Source organism: Oculina patagonica, chromosome 8, assembly GCF_052425735.1.
Source record: "Oculina patagonica isolate OP01 chromosome 8, crgOcupat, whole genome shotgun sequence".
In the NCBI taxonomy this organism is placed as follows: Eukaryota; Metazoa; Cnidaria; class Anthozoa; order Scleractinia; family Oculinidae; genus Oculina; species Oculina patagonica.
Window position 1 is genome coordinate 29,190,681 of NC_135765.1, and position 16,839 is coordinate 29,207,519.

The following is a 16,839-nucleotide window of genomic DNA, read 5'->3' on the forward strand; positions in this document are numbered from 1 at the left end:
TTACCGAGTCTTACTTTATTAAGCCTACAACTTTGTTATAATTGCTGTTTATCAAAGAAATTCCACATTGTAAATTATTCATGTACATTGACGCTTTGTTGTGTTTCGGATAATTATCTTCAGCATAAATCAGTTCTCATAAGACTCGTACAGTCCTTCCGACGCGAAAAGTTCCTGTTAATTTTTCGTCGTAACTCCGTTGAATAAGGTGGGTAGAATTATTAACTACGCAATAGCGAATTGATTAACTTCATTTAACTGAGATTAACGAAGGCAAACACTTCATTCTCAAGTATCCTAACGCAACCTGAATTTTAACAGCATAGTTTATCGCTGTCAAACAGTTTCATCGTACACAGCGCGTCCTCTGTACATATTCGTTTTTTTCTTTATTTTCTGCCTATAAGAAAATTAATTTCTTTGAAATGGAACATTCTTTTAAGTTAAACAGCCGGCCCGGGAATAACTTTTGATGCCAGTAAAATAAAACTAGTGTTTTAGTTTACATTTAATCTTTAGAAGCTCAGTACTCATGGCTCAATGTATTGAATGGCGCCCTGTGCCAGTATATATTTTTTTCTGAATTCAAAATAATAACAATTAAACAAAACACAATTAATTGAAATTAATATTTGCTTTGAAGAAAGCCGAAAGGTCTCTAAAAAAGGGGAAATGTTGTGAATTTAAGCTGCGCTGCCCTATGATATATTTGATTTATTTTCAAAATTAGTGATCAATTTTAATTTTCCGTTCGAAAGATTACCTTCGACATGAACTCGATAATTCAATGGGATTACTATTTTAAAGAATCATCTCCTCCTTTTTTCAATCTTTGACTCTAAATTTGTGTCAAATGGTTGAGTACGTAAATTGAAAGGCCATGTTAAAAAAAAAATTATCACAAAAGATAGGGAAATTCAGTTGACTTATCATAATCCAATAGATCTTCTTTAAATTTATCTGTCAATGAGAAAAGACTTATTTGCATTAGAATTGGGATCAAAATCGCATAATGTACTGTAAATTAGTAAATGCTAGTTTTAAAAATCAATAAAACCAAAACAATGCATTTGTAAAATTTTCAATTTTCAGAGATTTCTGTTGATAAACAGAATGGACTAGTATGCATTACCAATGCGAAATTGTAAGCGAAAATTGGTTGTCTTCGCTCGATTATAAGGGACGGACCATTATTTTCTTGGGGGGGGGGGGAGGGGATGAAAAATTTTCCTCTGCAAACTTTTTTTTTTTAGTTTATGCACCTCTGCAAACATTTTTTTTCGAAATTCTTACTATTTTTTGTTATACATATCGTTTTTGCAAACAATTTATTTTGTCTTTCCAGGCCCTGCAAACAATTTTTTTCAATATTTTTCATCCCTCCCCCCCCCTCCAAAAAAAATGGTCCGTCCCTAAGGTGATGGAAAATTTAGATTATGTTGACTTTTAATCGGTTTCGCTGAACCTCAGTGGACACGGAAGTGAAGTGTAATAAACGAGGAAAACTTAGCAAGGCATTGTCACCCACTAATTATTTTGTTCAAATACAAAGATCAGGAGGAAGGTTTGCTGAACGTGCTGGAGCAAAGTTGTTAGCAATTATACAAGATTATCGTGACGCCAAAAAATTTCTCTTCCTTGTCATAAACTTGTTCACTTTGTTCCATTTAGGGAACGGACCATTAATTTTTTTGGAGGGGAGGGAGGGTATGAAAATTTTCCTTTGCAAACTTTTTTTAGTTTATGCATCTTTGCAAAAACTTTCTTCGAATTTCAAACTATGTTTTGTTATAAATCTCGTGTTTGCAAACAATTAATTTGTCTTTCTAGGCCTTGCAAACAATTTTTTTCAATATTTTTGATACCCCCCTCCAAAAAAAATAATGGTCCGTCCCTTGCGAGGCTTTCGAAACTTCCGGAACCAATCAAAATCTCGCGTGAACAAGTTCAACCAAACAGTAGTAAGCACGAGAATAAAAATAAAAATAATGTCGCTAAGCCTGCGGTATTTGCCTGTCACCGAAATTGCTAAGCAACATGGCTTAAGGTACTTGTTTACCAGTCTCAACTCACAGCATGGTGCAGCATGGTATATATGGAGCTAAGAGACGAGACTGGATACAAGCCACTCGCGGAACACAATGCATGACGGGAAGTCATCAAGTGAAGGAAATACCCTTTCTTAATTTCAATTTAAGATATTTTAACTTAAAATAAAAATCTTAAATTAACATTTATAATTAAACTGAAATGTCATCACGAACTCAGAATTTCTATTCACACCATTACATTTCTAAGTTCCCGGCAATGCTGTTTTTGTTGTTGTACTGTTAAAAAGCATAGGCAAAGATTGCCAAGTGCTGTTTACTCAGTAAATATAGGCGTAACAGTGAAAACAACAGTCAATTTGCTGCTTAAAAATATATGCACACACAAATTCGTATGCAAATGAGCTCAAATGACTTTCCGTGACGGTTGGAACCAGGCAAAAAGGGGGAATAATTTAAACAACACACCAGTCATTTAGACAAATGTTTTCGAATTCACGCATTGTGCAGCTAAGTTTGAAATTTCATCAGCGAAAAGGTAAGCAAAACATGATTTTTTATGTTTCGAATTTTCGAAAATTTGTCGCTAGCTGGCCACCGATTTAAATTCATTTGCGTAGAATGGAATAAGCGACTAACTTATAACGATGTATTTTGATAAACGAAATCAGTTAACGGATGAATATTTTAACACTTCGAGAAAACGTACGTTCAAACTCACTTCGAATTATGAAGATATACGCACCAAATTTTAGCAGTTGAGCCTAACTTGCTAGCGCACCATCTAAGCCGAAGCAAGTTTGTTATTTTAGTGCAGTGAGCGTAGTATTAATATTTACGTTAAGACAGACATTTTTACGAAAGAGGCTCTAATGTTTATTGTAATTTTATGTTGTGTTCTCTTCACAAGCTTAAGCTGTGCCTAAAAGCGTTTTGCTGTTAAATTGCAGAGGTGTAAAATACTTTCAAGACGACACTAAATGGTTCGCTTTTTCAAGAAAGGCAGCCCTTCCAATTTCTTTATGCAATTCATTATCCGCGAAAAACTAACATCTTATTTAGTTTATCTTGCAAATACATGATTTTACATTAATAATAAGAATAAATATTGCAAGATGGTTTGTTCAGTTGAAATAGCGGATGTAGGCTACCTGAGATAGACAAGATGGTAACGCTGTATGAAAAATTTTATAAGTTTACAATATTTATTATTATTATTTTAAAGAAACAATTGTCAGATAATAGCAGGTCTTTGGCCATTTTGCCAGATAGCTTGTTCATTTAAAAGGTTTTTGTTTCCTTTAATGCAAAGAAGAGGAAAATTTGAAAAAGACTTCCTCTATTTTGCTTTCGCCTACTGAGCTACCCCGCGACATTTTCGCTAAGAATTTTTATTGCTAAGAATTTTTATTGTTTAACCATGTTTAAAAAAACCTGGGAGACCTTTTAAAAAAAACAATATTAAACTGTAAAAAGTGAAACAAAAATAAATGCGGGGAATATCAAACTCGAATGGTTATTTTAACATGGCCTTTTGTATCCAAGGAAAAGACGCAGCTGGAATCGTAGATGTTCATTTCTTCCTAGGAGACAAAAAGAAAACAGCTTGCTAGAAATTTCTATATTTTTTCTGGGTCTTCTTATTATTATTTGACCAGAAACGCGTTAATAACAAATTAAATTTCATTAACACAAACAATACATAGAATATTAAAGAAAAATTGAAGTGAGTTTTTCAGTGCACGTAATCGCAACGGGAGACCTTTATTTTGACTTTTAGCCTTAGGGACTTTTCGTTTCTTCAACTCACAGAGGAAAAGTGCCAGAAGCTTTAATTGCAGGCATCAGGCCCGGTGGGAAGGTGGTTCTTAAATTACTTTAAACTAGGGGGAAGGTCTGCCATGTCTGCCTCTTTAGGATCTTGGGTCTACTATTTATGGGCCACATAGCATCTTGAGGGAAGTAAATCACGCTACTAAATTAGAGTATATAGATACTTCATCGGACGTACTTGTAATATTCAGTTTTATTCAATGGTCAATACTCGGACGCGTGTGCGCGTAAAAAAAGTAAGTTGTCTTAATGAATTCATATACCAGCTTTGGTCGTGGTACATGTTGCAAGTAGGTGGAACAGCGGGAAAACTATTTTTTTGGCCATTTGGCTAAATTAATCTTGAGAACGAAAGATCTTTGCTGAATTGTTTTTACTATGACGACACGTATGTAAGGTCTTTGCCTACAATGTCGTGAAGGCGGGAAACAATTTGTGTACCACGTTATGGCTGACAGAATAACACAGGTACACTCACGTAACTGAGTTTCTGAGAGAATTTTGGTATCACATCGTTACAGAAAACATTCAATTTTAAGTAGACTGCATATTTGGTTGTTTGGTCCGGTTTCTTTGACGAACGATAGCAAAATGTACGAGCGGGAAACCCTCAATAAGAATGGGGCGTGTGTGGGGGCGGGTGGGGGCCTGGGGGGTGGAGGATAAATCCTCCCCTTCTAGGGTAATGCTTGGGATAAATGGTGAAACGCATGTCTGTCAAGTAACAATATGTAAATTAGAAGTTGGGGACGCTTGGTGGATCTAACATGGATGCATTACCCCTTCAAGGGGATTTTTTTTACCATAGCGCGAGAAAACTTTCAGCTGCGTAGGCTGATTTTAAGAATAGAAAACGCGCGCGTGTAAACCACACTGGTAATGGAAGCGCGAAACCCACGCGGACCAACGATACTTTCTACACTCCTTGACCTTGACAGTTCTTTAAGCGTTTCAAGGTCCACAAGCCATCTCAAAGACCATGTAAAGACAAAAACACAGATTTTTCGACTGGCGGACTACATAAAAACAAATGAAACCATTTTATGCCATTTTTTGCATATGGATGTTTTAATTCATACTATTGTTACGGAACGTTACAGTATATTCCTGGTAGCCTGCGTAGCTGGCGGGATTAGCGTGGAGTGAGATGAACGCGCGGGGCGCTAAAAATCGCGTTCTCCCCAATTCCCTCGCGGTTTCGTCTCTCCCGTTCGCCATAAACAAAGCACTCGCACTCGGTCGCGTACGGATCTCAACTCGACTTCTCCCCAATTCCCTCGCGGTTCCGTCTCTCCCGTTCGCCATAAACAAAGCACTCGCACTCGGTCGCGAATCCCGCCAGCTACGCAGGCTAATTCCTTGTTTCACGAACCATCCATTTATCAAACCTACCGATAACTCGAAACTGTTAAAAGTATTTCCCGTGGATTTGCTTAACAAAGTCAAATACTGAAACTTGATTTTCGATTTCTTGAAATAAAATTTTCGAGAAACGAAATATCCATTTCTTCCCATATCCATTTCAGCACTTCTTATGTAGGTTAAAAAACGAAGTTTAATAAGAAAGAGATAAAGTTATCGAACAACGCCAACCAGTGACTTCAGATGTTTGCGCCTGTTTCGTAGCTTTACAGTTTTCTGGTTACTAAGTTCTGTAACATTAAAGGCCTAAATTTCGCAGTTTTTATTCAAAATTTACCCAAAATAAAACGGTACTCACTGCCACATAATTGGCGCCACTTTGACGAAAACGACCACTGATCACATCACAAAACTGAACTTCTCGAAACTTCTCTACTTCATTTACCGTGTTATACATTTAATTTGAACCAATCAGTAAAAGGCACGATAGACTACAACAGCGTTGTTGACTTTTTGCACGGGTTTGATTTACGTTGTACAATAGTAGTGTACGAAATATAACTTGATAATAGGTTTTTAAAACGCATTCAAGTTGCAATGGGTACAAGCCGATGACACTTTGCAGCTTAAGAAGGACAAAACCCGCTGCAGATAAATCAAATTCCTCCGTGCCAAAGGAAAGAACCTGATGATGCCCCCAGAGCCCACGCCACGAGCCCGACACCCCCGCGCACCCCGCGCGCCCGACGAGGAGCGAGACCCCCACGCCGCGACCGGACCCCCGCCCCCGGCTTTTTTTTCGTATGTCAGTTATTAGTGAGAGGCGCTAGAAGAGATTGGAGCTGGGGTCCGAAGCGAGAGTGTAAGGGGAGGGAGTGAGCACGAAGATAGAGCCGGGAAACAGGCCAGGAGAAAAAGAAGCGCTGCGTCAATGCTCGGCCGTTCGTAAAAGTCACTCTTAAGTGCTTTTCGAGAAGAATATTTGGCTACACAGTCTTTTGCAGCAAAAAAAAAAAAAATGACTGACAGTGTTAAATGTTCAAGCCTTTATCTGTTTTAAAGCATCGAAAATAATAACACGCAAAGCGCTATTCAAATAATCAAATCTGATTTGATTAGATCATTCTATGCTATGTCTAAATATCATGTACATGGGATAAAAACAAAGCTTGCTGTCACGGGAACGTTCATATATCTCACTTCAGGCCAGAAAGAAGAATTTCAACTAAGCTTTTGTTTAGCTCTCTTATCGTTATCAAACAAGGTTTGGCAAATATTTCTTTGCCATGTGTTACGAAGCGTTATCACCCGGTATATATCTTCCCATTGTACAGGTTCCCACAATAAGACACCTGTTATCTCTATAGGGGCAGCTGATAATTAGTGATATCTACCCCGTATTTACATCACGAAGTTGTATTGTGCCCGTGATGTTTTGGCGAACCTCACGCGTCCATCGGAAATAATATAAAACATGTCAATTAGCGGTTTCCCTTACACTTCAGAGACGGATTTTATGTTACCGTACGAATGACAGTAAAGGTATGATTTCTTTATTGTTGATTTAGGAATGCCTTAGAGTGAACGGGGAATGCTGTGTGGACGATATCAACTGACATGAAAGCTGTACTCGAGATCGTCGAACATAAGGATATCGAAAGGTGAGTGCGTCGCCTGTTTGACGGGAGCTATTAAAGGGACGACTTTCATGAGAGCTGAGTCCACTCGGTAATGGAATATTAAGAGCAAGTCAATCACTCTAACATATTGTTAAAGTTGCTTTGATCCTCCACCCACAAATTACAGCAAATTGATTGAAATTATATCGGAGTCGCTAGCTATCAAAGTTTCGCATCTGTTTCTCAGCTACAAATTAGTTTCTCATATAGCATCCCTAAGTAATTTATCTGATGGAAGCCTATCGTTTGACTCCTTGGAAGAGTCTTCGATATAGAAATTTATTTTAATTTCTCAATGGTCGGAAAAAAGAGATTTTCCAATTTCTTGTTTTAGAATTAAATTCCCTTTTATACGAGAAATAACAAAAACAAGCTTCGGAGCTTTGACATAAAGTTATAAATATATAATGTGTATAGTAAAGTTGCTTTCTAGAAAATTCGAAATATAACATATTGCTTATATTATTTCCGCAATTTGTGTAAAACTCGAAAAAAAAAATGGCGGGATAAATTAAAATTTCCCGGAAAAATCTTCTGTGCACGCGATGAGTCACGCAAACGCACACCTTTTTTCTTTGGAGGATATTTTTTTGGCGCATTCGTTGTATTTTTTATTGTTTTAGCTACCTTTTGTAATTAATATTACTGTTAGTCACGAGAAAATTGTTTTAAAAAGTTATCGCAAAATATGCGAACTACGGTTACGGTGCTTCTTCTGAAATTACGCACGTAATTAAGACTTGGCGGAGTTTTCTGATTAATGATTGTCAAAAAGCCAAAACCAAACGCAAATCAAAGCTGACCAATCACAACATGATCAGAAGTTCGGAACTCGCTGCAAAATGTGCAACCTACGCCAGGCGCGGGACAACACGCCATCATAACCCATGCTGGCCAACGATTGGTTTAGGAGTTCGTCCCTGATTGGTCGGCATCTTTTCTCTGATTGGTTAGTATTAGATCAAGTTGTACGAGTGTTTTCTTGACTACATACGGATACAGTAGAATCACGATTTCTCGACCCGGCCCTCTAAAAGTCGTTTCCTTTCTCTAATAAGGCCCGGTTCAGACGCCGTACTTTTCATGAGCCGAACTCAATTCGAATTTGGACCGACCCAAATTGACAAAAGTACGCCTCTTGATTCAGACGCCGTACTTTTTGGCCGTTCCGAGGCCGTTCCTAATACAGTTCCAATAAAATTAAGGTAAACTGCTGGCAAAATACATTATAATAGTTTATGAATTAGGATCGGCACATGAAAAGTACGGCGTCTGAATCAAAGCCGTTCCAAAGGCGTTCCACAGGCGAAATTCTCGGCCAAGCCAGGGGGGGGGGGAAGGGGGGTGAGCCGTTCCAAATTTAAATAGCCGTTCTTATTTGATTCAGACGCCGATCTTTTCATGTACTTAACTCAAGGAATAAGGTTCGGCTAATGAAAAGATCGGCGTCTGAACCGGGCCTAAGTCTAACACTCAATTTTACTCCCGATTTCTCAAGACAACTTTTGTTTCCGCTTGGAGGTTCGAAAGATCAGAATTCCACTGTATTTTAATACTTTCGAAAGCTTTGTATCTTTGATTATTTTTATTGATAAAACTATTTTCCTTAATTTATCTGTGTCATAACCCTTGTCGTACGCATGATCTCCCTACAAGAAGTTTGTCCACTGAAATTAGTTGAAAATCACTCTACTTCGACAGATAAATGACAAATTTTAACATATTTTTTTCTGCCTGTGTTTAGAAGTAACTTTAATGGCAAGTTTTTCCTTCACTGAGAGTCTTTGTCTATAAAAGCCACCGTGTTAAACCAACTGCATGAAGCAATTTTCGCGACTGAGAAGGTTTTCCTCGATATAAAGTTTTCTGTTTCAAAAACTGCCACTTTAGCTTTTCAAAAGGAAGACTTGCCAAGGCGAAACTCGTCATGTTTTGCTGTAAACAAGACGAAAGAAAACTTAAGTTTCTTCTCGCAACTTAATAAGTGTGGGAAAATTAATCTAGAGACTTTTTCTTAGAAGATTAAAATTCCAGGGCGGGGTTTCCTCGCAATTTTTCCATTTTGACGTAAATCACAATTTTGCTGAGTGACCTAATAATAAAAGACGTGTTCTATGGGAATCACTGAAAAGACTAATCTGGGAGGAACGAATACCTCGAGACCACACAAACATGATCTAACATGGATGTCGTGTGATTACCATGTTTATGGGTTTTACTGTCGATATAAGATAAGGGTCTGATCGATGAAAAGCGGTGTATTGAATTCTCAGGCTAATTTTAGATGATCTTTGTAACAAACCGTCATAATTATTTGGCGACAATTTCTTCATCAACGGAACTAAATATTACACCAATGGGCTTTATATAAAGCTTCACCGCTTTGACAAAACGAACAGAAAATACTGCAGTTATTTTTAAGGGATTTTAACAGTCTTGATGTTATTGTAGTGTCGGTTTACTTGAGCAATTAAGTTGGGTTATTTTTTTAAGGTTAAATCCTCGCATAGCTGTCACGTTAACTTGAGTTTCTAATAGGGACATCCATTCGCAGCTTGTGTTTAAAACCCGGAAAATACGTCATCTCTAGTGCAATATTATACAGATGTAACACCCATTTATATATTGCCACTGTTACGAAATATCGAATCTCACTCGTTTACATGACCTAAACGTTACGCGTTTTTAAAAATATTTGACTATTTATTTAAACCTGTGTTCTAGGAGTTGAAGGCAAAGCTAAAGGATGTGTGAGTCTTCATTAGTCAGAATGTTGGTGGTTTTATTTTCCTTCTACTGGATAACAAATTGCGGTAAGATCACAATGTGTGTATGTGTTTATGTTGTAAAGATTTGTGGACAAATATTGCCCTTGAAAGTTTCAAGCATTGAGATAATTTGTGTTGCTCGAGGGAGCTTCATCGCGTGTAGAATCTACAAAGGTCGGGAAGATCAGGGATCGTAATTTTTGCCACAGATAAAGTGATTAAATGCGAACTGCAGTTCAAAACAGCTCAAGTACCTTTTGTCTCTCGGGTAGGTCGCTTTAATAATACGCTAATAATAGAAGGCACATTATTTCAAATCATTTAAGGGATACATTTTAATTGCGTTTTGACGCAGAAAGAGTGTTCCCCTGGATTAACTTCTTGTGATGTAAATTCAACGAAAGGAAGCGATCGAAAGCGACAACACAACCGTGTCACGCAATTGCTTTCCAGACACGTAATTTTATACGGTGAGTGAAACAAGTTCCTGTTCAGCTGACAGATAACAAAACTCAACAGCTGTGTCAAGCATGCCGCAAATCATTCAAGCTACCCTATTTCGTCATGGTAATGATTTCCGTTTCGTGACGTGTGACTTGTACAGCAAATTTCTCCATTCGCGCGCGAATCGTGGAATCACGCGAGAAGTTTTTGCGGATCACACGAAAGCAGTCAGAACGCGCGCGGCGGCACTCGTTGCCCGGAAAGGTGGGAAGAGGGAAGGGGGCCCGGGGGGGGGGGGACACTCGTTGACCATTCTCGTGCGCCCTCAGCCCAGCTCGAGCTAACCCCCGCGGGGGGGGGTACTCCATATAACGGCCTATATTGCTATACGGGGAGGCTCCGCCCGAAAGGGGTACCTTTTTCAGGCTTCATTTCAGGTATATAAAAGGGTAGCGATTTCACAAGTTTAGGTATATGAAAGGGTATGAAAATCCGTCATTTAGGTTTTTTAAAAGGCCAGTAATTAAAATATTTCGAACAGACGCACTTTATGGCTGTATTATTTTAATTTATTAAGCGCTACATAAAAATGACAAAAAAAACGTCCTGTTCTAAGGCTATGTCACGTCTTTTAGGTATATGAAAGGGGTACCTTTTTTCAGTAAAAGGTATACGAAAGGGGTACAATTTCTGTCAAAAAGGTATATAAAAGGGTAAGGGGTAAGAGCTTGGGGCGGATCCTCTCCCATATAAAACTTTTTTGAGTGCCTCCCCCCCCCCCTCCCCGGTGAGCTAACTCGCATAGCTTTAGTTGATGAAGGATATACAACTTATTGAATTCGAAGATAAGGAAAACACCGCAATTAGTCTTTGTCATTTGTTATGAGCCTCTCTTGTTATGACATAAAAGATCGAGATACAAATATTATTACGGGCGAGTCTGGCCTCCAACTGGACTTGGAACAACGAAGAGCTGCACTTTACAAGCACGGTGGTGCATAAGATATCAAGTCAAAACTAAACATTAAGTTGATTTGTACCGAACTATACCATAGAAAGTTATATTTTCTAAAACAAAACTAGGGTGGAAGAATCCTAAGTATTCTAAATGGAAGTAATATGTCAATAAAGATAAGCCACACTGTCTAGGTGCCGCTAACCTCTCGTGTTTCACTGAGGAGCTGAAACCTCCAACGCGAACTCTCGACTGACTCGACTTGGCGCAGGACTTTGATTTCCTTAAATTCCTCTTCCCAATCTCTAAACTCTTTCTTCCGCGCGCCCTTTATAGGGGTTGAACCCAGGCGCGAGAAGAGTTGCGCGTGCAAGTTATCGTGGAGTCTCTCTTCTCGCGCCTGGGTCCAATCCCTATAAAAGGGCGCGCGTAACAGAAAGTTCAGGGACTGGACTGCAATCCTAAGCATGTATAACTTATCTAGGACTCGGATCTACGATTGAAATAAACATAGAAGAACTTATAGAGATAAGCACGGGAGTGACATAAGCTGTAGGATAAACGAGCAAAAACATGATAACAACTGAAGGTGCTCCACGATTAGTACTGTATTACCGTAAAGCTCTATAAAGACCCCTGGGCTTGATGTATTTCTTTTTAAGACCTTACAAGGACCTTATATTGGACATGGGGAGGGAGAGAAGGCTTGATAGAAGATGGGGTATTTGCGATGAGGAGGGGGGAGCTTATTTCAAATCACGTACTGCAGCTAGAGCAAATATAAAAGAAATAAATTAGACTTTTTAATGCTTTAGTGCTGTTTGGTAACACATTTTCATATGATAGCAACATTACAAGTAAATGTTGTTTTAAAGCGTAAAGTTGCCTTGTTTTATTTTTCATTATTTATCATGATTTATCATCCAGGGAGAGGTGCTTAATTAGGGAGGGGTGGCTTAAATAGAGAAGGGGTTCCCCGCCCAGAAGGGGGAAGCTAATAGAGAGGTGGGCTTAAAAGTGAGGGGGGGGAGGGGGGCTTAGTAGATCTTTTACGGTATTCACGAATGATTTTCGTTTCATCCAGAGGGTGCTGTCTCTGTGAATGGAAGACAATTCGTACCCGAGGGCGACAGCACAAGTATCAACTGCTCTGTGACAGACGAGGTGTTTGTTGGGTGGTTTGACTCCCGCAGCGGACAACAAATATCCAGCGATCCTTCACAAAGACTTCATGTCAGAACAAATGGAACTCAGAAGTATCTGGAGATCACAAAGGTCATTAAAACGGATCGTGGAAAGTATGAATGCCGAGGGAAGACGAACAAGGCCGAAGTAATGTTATTTGTGGAATGTAAGTAACATGGGACAGAAGAGGCGAGGGTTACTTCGTTTCAGTTTCTAAATCGAAAAGGGAAGGGAGGGGAGGGGGGGGGGATAAAGCTTCTTTGAATATGAGGCAACTATTTTTGTCTTTCCAAGACCATGTATTTTTTTTTTTTCAGAAAAAAAGGGGGGGGCCATAAACCTGTATAGCCCTCGCTAAGTTAAAAATACAAAAACACTACAACTTAGCTACCTGGATAGTTATGGACTACTCACATATTTGAATACAATTAGACAACATGAATTAAAGCAGTGCATTATTAAGTAATAAGGTATAAGTGTGCTGCAGTGTGCTATGACTAATCAGATATAAAAGAAACCCCGCGATAACTAAGACTTCCTCTCCCTTTTAACTGTCCACGTGTTTTCCGCGGTTTTCATTAGTCACCTGTGTTTTTTTAGGGCTTACCACCCCCGAGGGGGAAGGGAACACTCCCATATACGAGCTATATAGGTATGTGCCGCTGTGAAGGGTACGGTTTTCAAGCAGTTTACTCTGGGATAGGGTCCAAAAATCAGAGAGTCTAGACTTGAATAGGATATCATTTGCCGGGAAACTGATCAGTGGTATGAAGAATTAAGTTCAAAATATCGGAATATTTAATCATCGCTGAAACGCTGTTGACAGATAGTTTTCCATTAAATACTAATAGTGATACAGTTCCAAAAAAACGTAATTCTAGGAAAGGGAGAGGGATTTTCGTTGTTTAGTCTAGTACAGAGCTGCAAAATCAGCTGAACATGGTCTGGTATAGGGTAAGGGTTTCAGAGTCCCAGCGGCACACACCCACCCAAAAATATAGAGTGCCCCCCTTCGTGACCCCCGCCCGGAGGGGCTTGCCACCAGTTTATGTTCTTGCTTCGAGTTCTTAGCTTTGCAGTACATTCTGATTAACGATTGTTCCGATTTTCATTGCAGATAGTCCCGTTTTAATCAGCGAGAGATCCACGCAGAAAACGATATTTTCATCAATAGACAGCGGCGAAGAAATCACCTTGAAATGTGAATTTGATGGTTTTCCAACACCGGAAGTAAGATTTGAAATAGCCGGTGTTGAAATAAACAACAGTGACGTCACTACCAGCCCGGGTAAAGCTTCCTACAAGCTCCGCGTAACAAGTCAAAATGATTTCGCGTTTTATACATGTGTAGCTACAAACAGAAGAGGAACAGCGACACACTACATTGAAGTTTACGAAAGAGGTAAATTAGACATGTCGTGGCTCACTATTGGTTTTTTGTTTGTTTATGTTTAATGTGCGAGCGAACACGGCCTCCCAAAGGGGTCCTGAACAAGACAAAAATATAACTTTTCTCAATATTCTTCCAAGGAGCTTCTCTTGCGTTTAACTACTCCGTTTGATTTGAACACAGGGAAATTCCTTGGAGACGAGCTTTAGCGTCTGTTGAATCTTACTAGTTTTTAGCTAATTGTCGAAAATGAATGAATGAATGAATAAACTTGAACTTGAATGAGCGAGCAAATGAACGGTGAATGAAGGAAGGAAGGAAGGAAGGAAGGGGGAAGGACGGAAGGACGGACGGACAGACGGATTGACTGACTGACTGACTGACTGACTGACTGACTGAATAACTAACAGTAACAGTACAGTAACAGTAAATCTTTATTGTGCCTTACACTCCAACGGGAGGTATTGGTCTAGTTGCTAGGTGATACAGACTGACTAACAGACTGATGGCTGATTGACTGACTGACAGACAGACAGACAGACAGACAGACAGACTGACTGACTGACTGACTGACAGACAGACAGACAGACAGACAGACAGACTGACTGACTGACTGACTGACTGACAGACAGACAGACTGACTGACTGTCAGGGAGGTTTTGAGCTTGCACAGCTAATTGTGGACACTCTTTTTCGCCATACCTTGCAGAGTTATTTTGTCAGCGCTGCGTTCAAAACCATTTTTGTGGCTCGTCTGTCTTGCCGTTCAACACAATATATACATATATAAGCAGCAAATCAGAAATTGTCTGTTCCAACGGCTAAAAATTGAGCTGCTTCAACATGATTGGTCAGCTTTATAATTCACTGAAATTATTTTTTTTTTTTGGAAATTCGTGCTGTGAATGATTGCAAACTCATAGGTATCCCCAGTTGAAGTAATTTGACTGTAATTTCGGTGTCTTCCAGGTCCACCTGAGCCTCCGAACAACATACAAGTGTTTCCAAACTGTTACAAGATTGACGTTACGTGGGAAGCGTCACGCAAGGATGGTGGAAGTGCCGTGACAGGCTACAAGATAGAACTCCAGCAGGGAGGGGAGACAGTACAATCAGAAAATCTGTCCGTCTCACATCGAGCCACAAGTCTTAAAAACCTGAAGAAGGGAACACAATTCGAAGTTCGAATGAATTCCATAAATGCTCTCGGCGAGGGAGAGTGGAGAACGGTTCCCGTCAACACTACTGTGGCATGTAAGGAGAGCTATTCTTGTGAAACTAATAGCTCTTATTTTTTCTTTAAATTGATTTTATTTTACGAGGGTTGCACTTAATTGTCTTGCGACTAACAAACCTGTGGCCCTCAGATTCCCGTTCGAATTGGAATTTAGAAGTGTTGGTTTTTGTGGAGGGAGGAAAACCGGAGAACCCGGAGAAAAACCCTCGGAGCAAGGACGAGAACCAACAACAATCTCAACTCACATATGACGCCGGGTCCGGGAATCAAACCCGGGCCACACGGAGGCGTGCGCTCTCAACACTGCGCCATCCCTGCTCCCCCAATGTCGACGATGATTGATTGATTGATTTTGATTGGACAAGAACATATCACGTGACCCGCCAGCGGGTAGGACTCGCACGTGCCCAGTGCGGGCGTTGTGAGATCGCAGTAAAATTTGTTCGCGCATCATGTCGTCATAATAAAATTTGGAAAGAAGAATTAATTTTTCCCTTTGCTGGGTGTAGCAAAACACTTATTACTAACCTTCGAGGAAATAGTGAATTTTGTTTTCCCTGACACCTTTATGACCGCAATAAGACTACACAGTGAGGGACTGGGAAAATGTTGGTTTACCCGCGAAATGCCTCTCTTTAGTGACATACCTTTTTCGATTTTGGACAGATTAGAAATGAGTCTTTGGGACATCTAAATGGGGTAGGGCGGGAAAGCCAAACGCCTCCTCAGCTATAAACCACAGGACAACCATGTTTGTTTTAAAAAATTGATCTTTCTTTCCTTTGTAGGTACAGAAAAACACGCGTCTTCAACGAGCAGCAAGTTATCTGTTGTCACGCTGATAATCATGGCCGCCCACATTGTTCTTTGACGACGTTAATAAACTTCCCAGAAGGATAGTAGCCACAGGAACATCATCAGTACCTTCTGGTTGTATAATGGAGCAAGACAGGCCACAGAACACCCAGCTAGTCTCCTTCCCAATTACCATCACGGCCGTTTTTAAATCGTCACGCAACACCGGAGAACGATTGTGCATGTGTGACGGCCCAAGTAAAAGACAACCACCATATCAGCCAGCTCGTCAAGCAATAGTTTCCCCAACGTTAGTTATCAATGATGAAGTGTAGCCTTTATTTATGATTCACTTCCAAACCTGACTTTCGAAGTCCCGTAAATTTCTTCTTAACGAACTTTCACAGGGGATTTGCATATTAAAACGGTTTTTTTTTTGGGGGGGGGGGGAGGGGCTAAAGTTTTAAAAGAAATTGCTTGTTGGGGTGGCGTTTTTGTGCCTGTTTTAACATTCAAAAGGCGATTGGTGAAAGATAGAACAACGTTTTAAGTATTGTTACGGTCGCTTTTGGCTTTTTGTTTTGCTCTAATTTGGTCTCCATGGACCTGATTTTGCGACGAATAGAAATCAGCAACATGCAAAATAATTAAGAGGGCCGCGACAAACCTCAAAATACTAATTTTAATGCGGCTACTTTAACCGGACAAAATCAATCTTACAGTAATTTTCCTAAAAATCACAAATACTAAAAGATGTATAAGCGAATTCAGATTTGTTTTTTGGGAGAGCATGTCTCCTCTCTCGTTCCCCTATTAGAGAGTTGAAAGACTCGCACGTATTTACACCCTTGTCATAGTATTGACTCCGCCCTTGTAAAGTAATTTACACAGCTGGCACAACTAGCACGGCTTGTTCTCACGGAAAGAAATTCCTCTCAACACTATTTTTAGCCAAGTAAAAGAACAGTTTTAAATATTAGGAATAAAATGCGGTCATCCTTTGGCTCGAACCGCGGAAGCGCAAACACGTGATAATTACGTCAGCTTCCACATTTAACTTAGGAAATTATTTAATATAAATGATATTCGAAAGAATGTTTTACAGTTGTATATATATAAATTAGGCTGTTTTTAGTAAAACTT

At 39.6% G+C, this 16,839-nt stretch overlaps 1 protein-coding gene across 2 annotated transcripts; it reads left to right on the plus strand.

The window, feature by feature from the left end:
• Positions 1 to 146: 146 nt before the first annotated feature.
• On the plus strand, positions 147 to 16,331 carry LOC144664070 (neural cell adhesion molecule 1-like). 2 transcript variants are annotated; one of them, XM_078525201.1, is made up of 7 exons: positions 147 to 208; positions 6,812 to 6,904; positions 9,647 to 9,735; positions 12,174 to 12,440; positions 13,392 to 13,676; positions 14,634 to 14,918; positions 15,690 to 16,331. In XM_078525201.1, the coding sequence occupies exons 3-7, from the start codon at positions 9,669 to 9,671 to the stop codon at positions 15,770 to 15,772; spliced, it is 987 nt and encodes a 328-aa protein (XP_078381327.1). In that variant the 5' UTR covers positions 147 to 208; positions 6,812 to 6,904; positions 9,647 to 9,668; the 3' UTR covers positions 15,773 to 16,331. The 2 variants fall into 2 exon arrangements, with proteins under 2 accessions (XP_078381327.1, XP_078381326.1); XM_078525200.1 differs by lacking the exon at positions 147 to 208 and adding an exon at positions 2,462 to 2,586.
• The last annotated feature ends 508 nt before the right edge of the window (positions 16,332 to 16,839 follow it).

Excerpts from the sequence above, each read along its gene's own strand:
- LOC144664070 (XM_078525201.1), top strand. The coding sequence starts at position 9,669 with ATGTGTGAGTCTTCATTAGTCAGAATGTTGGTGGTTTTATTTTCCTTC. Across the intron at positions 12,441-13,391 it reads AGTAATGTTATTTGTGGAAT|ATAGTCCCGTTTTAATCAGC; the intron begins GTAAGTAACATG and ends TTTTCATTGCAG. Across the intron at positions 13,677-14,633 it reads CATTGAAGTTTACGAAAGAG|GTCCACCTGAGCCTCCGAAC; the intron begins GTAAATTAGACA and ends GGTGTCTTCCAG.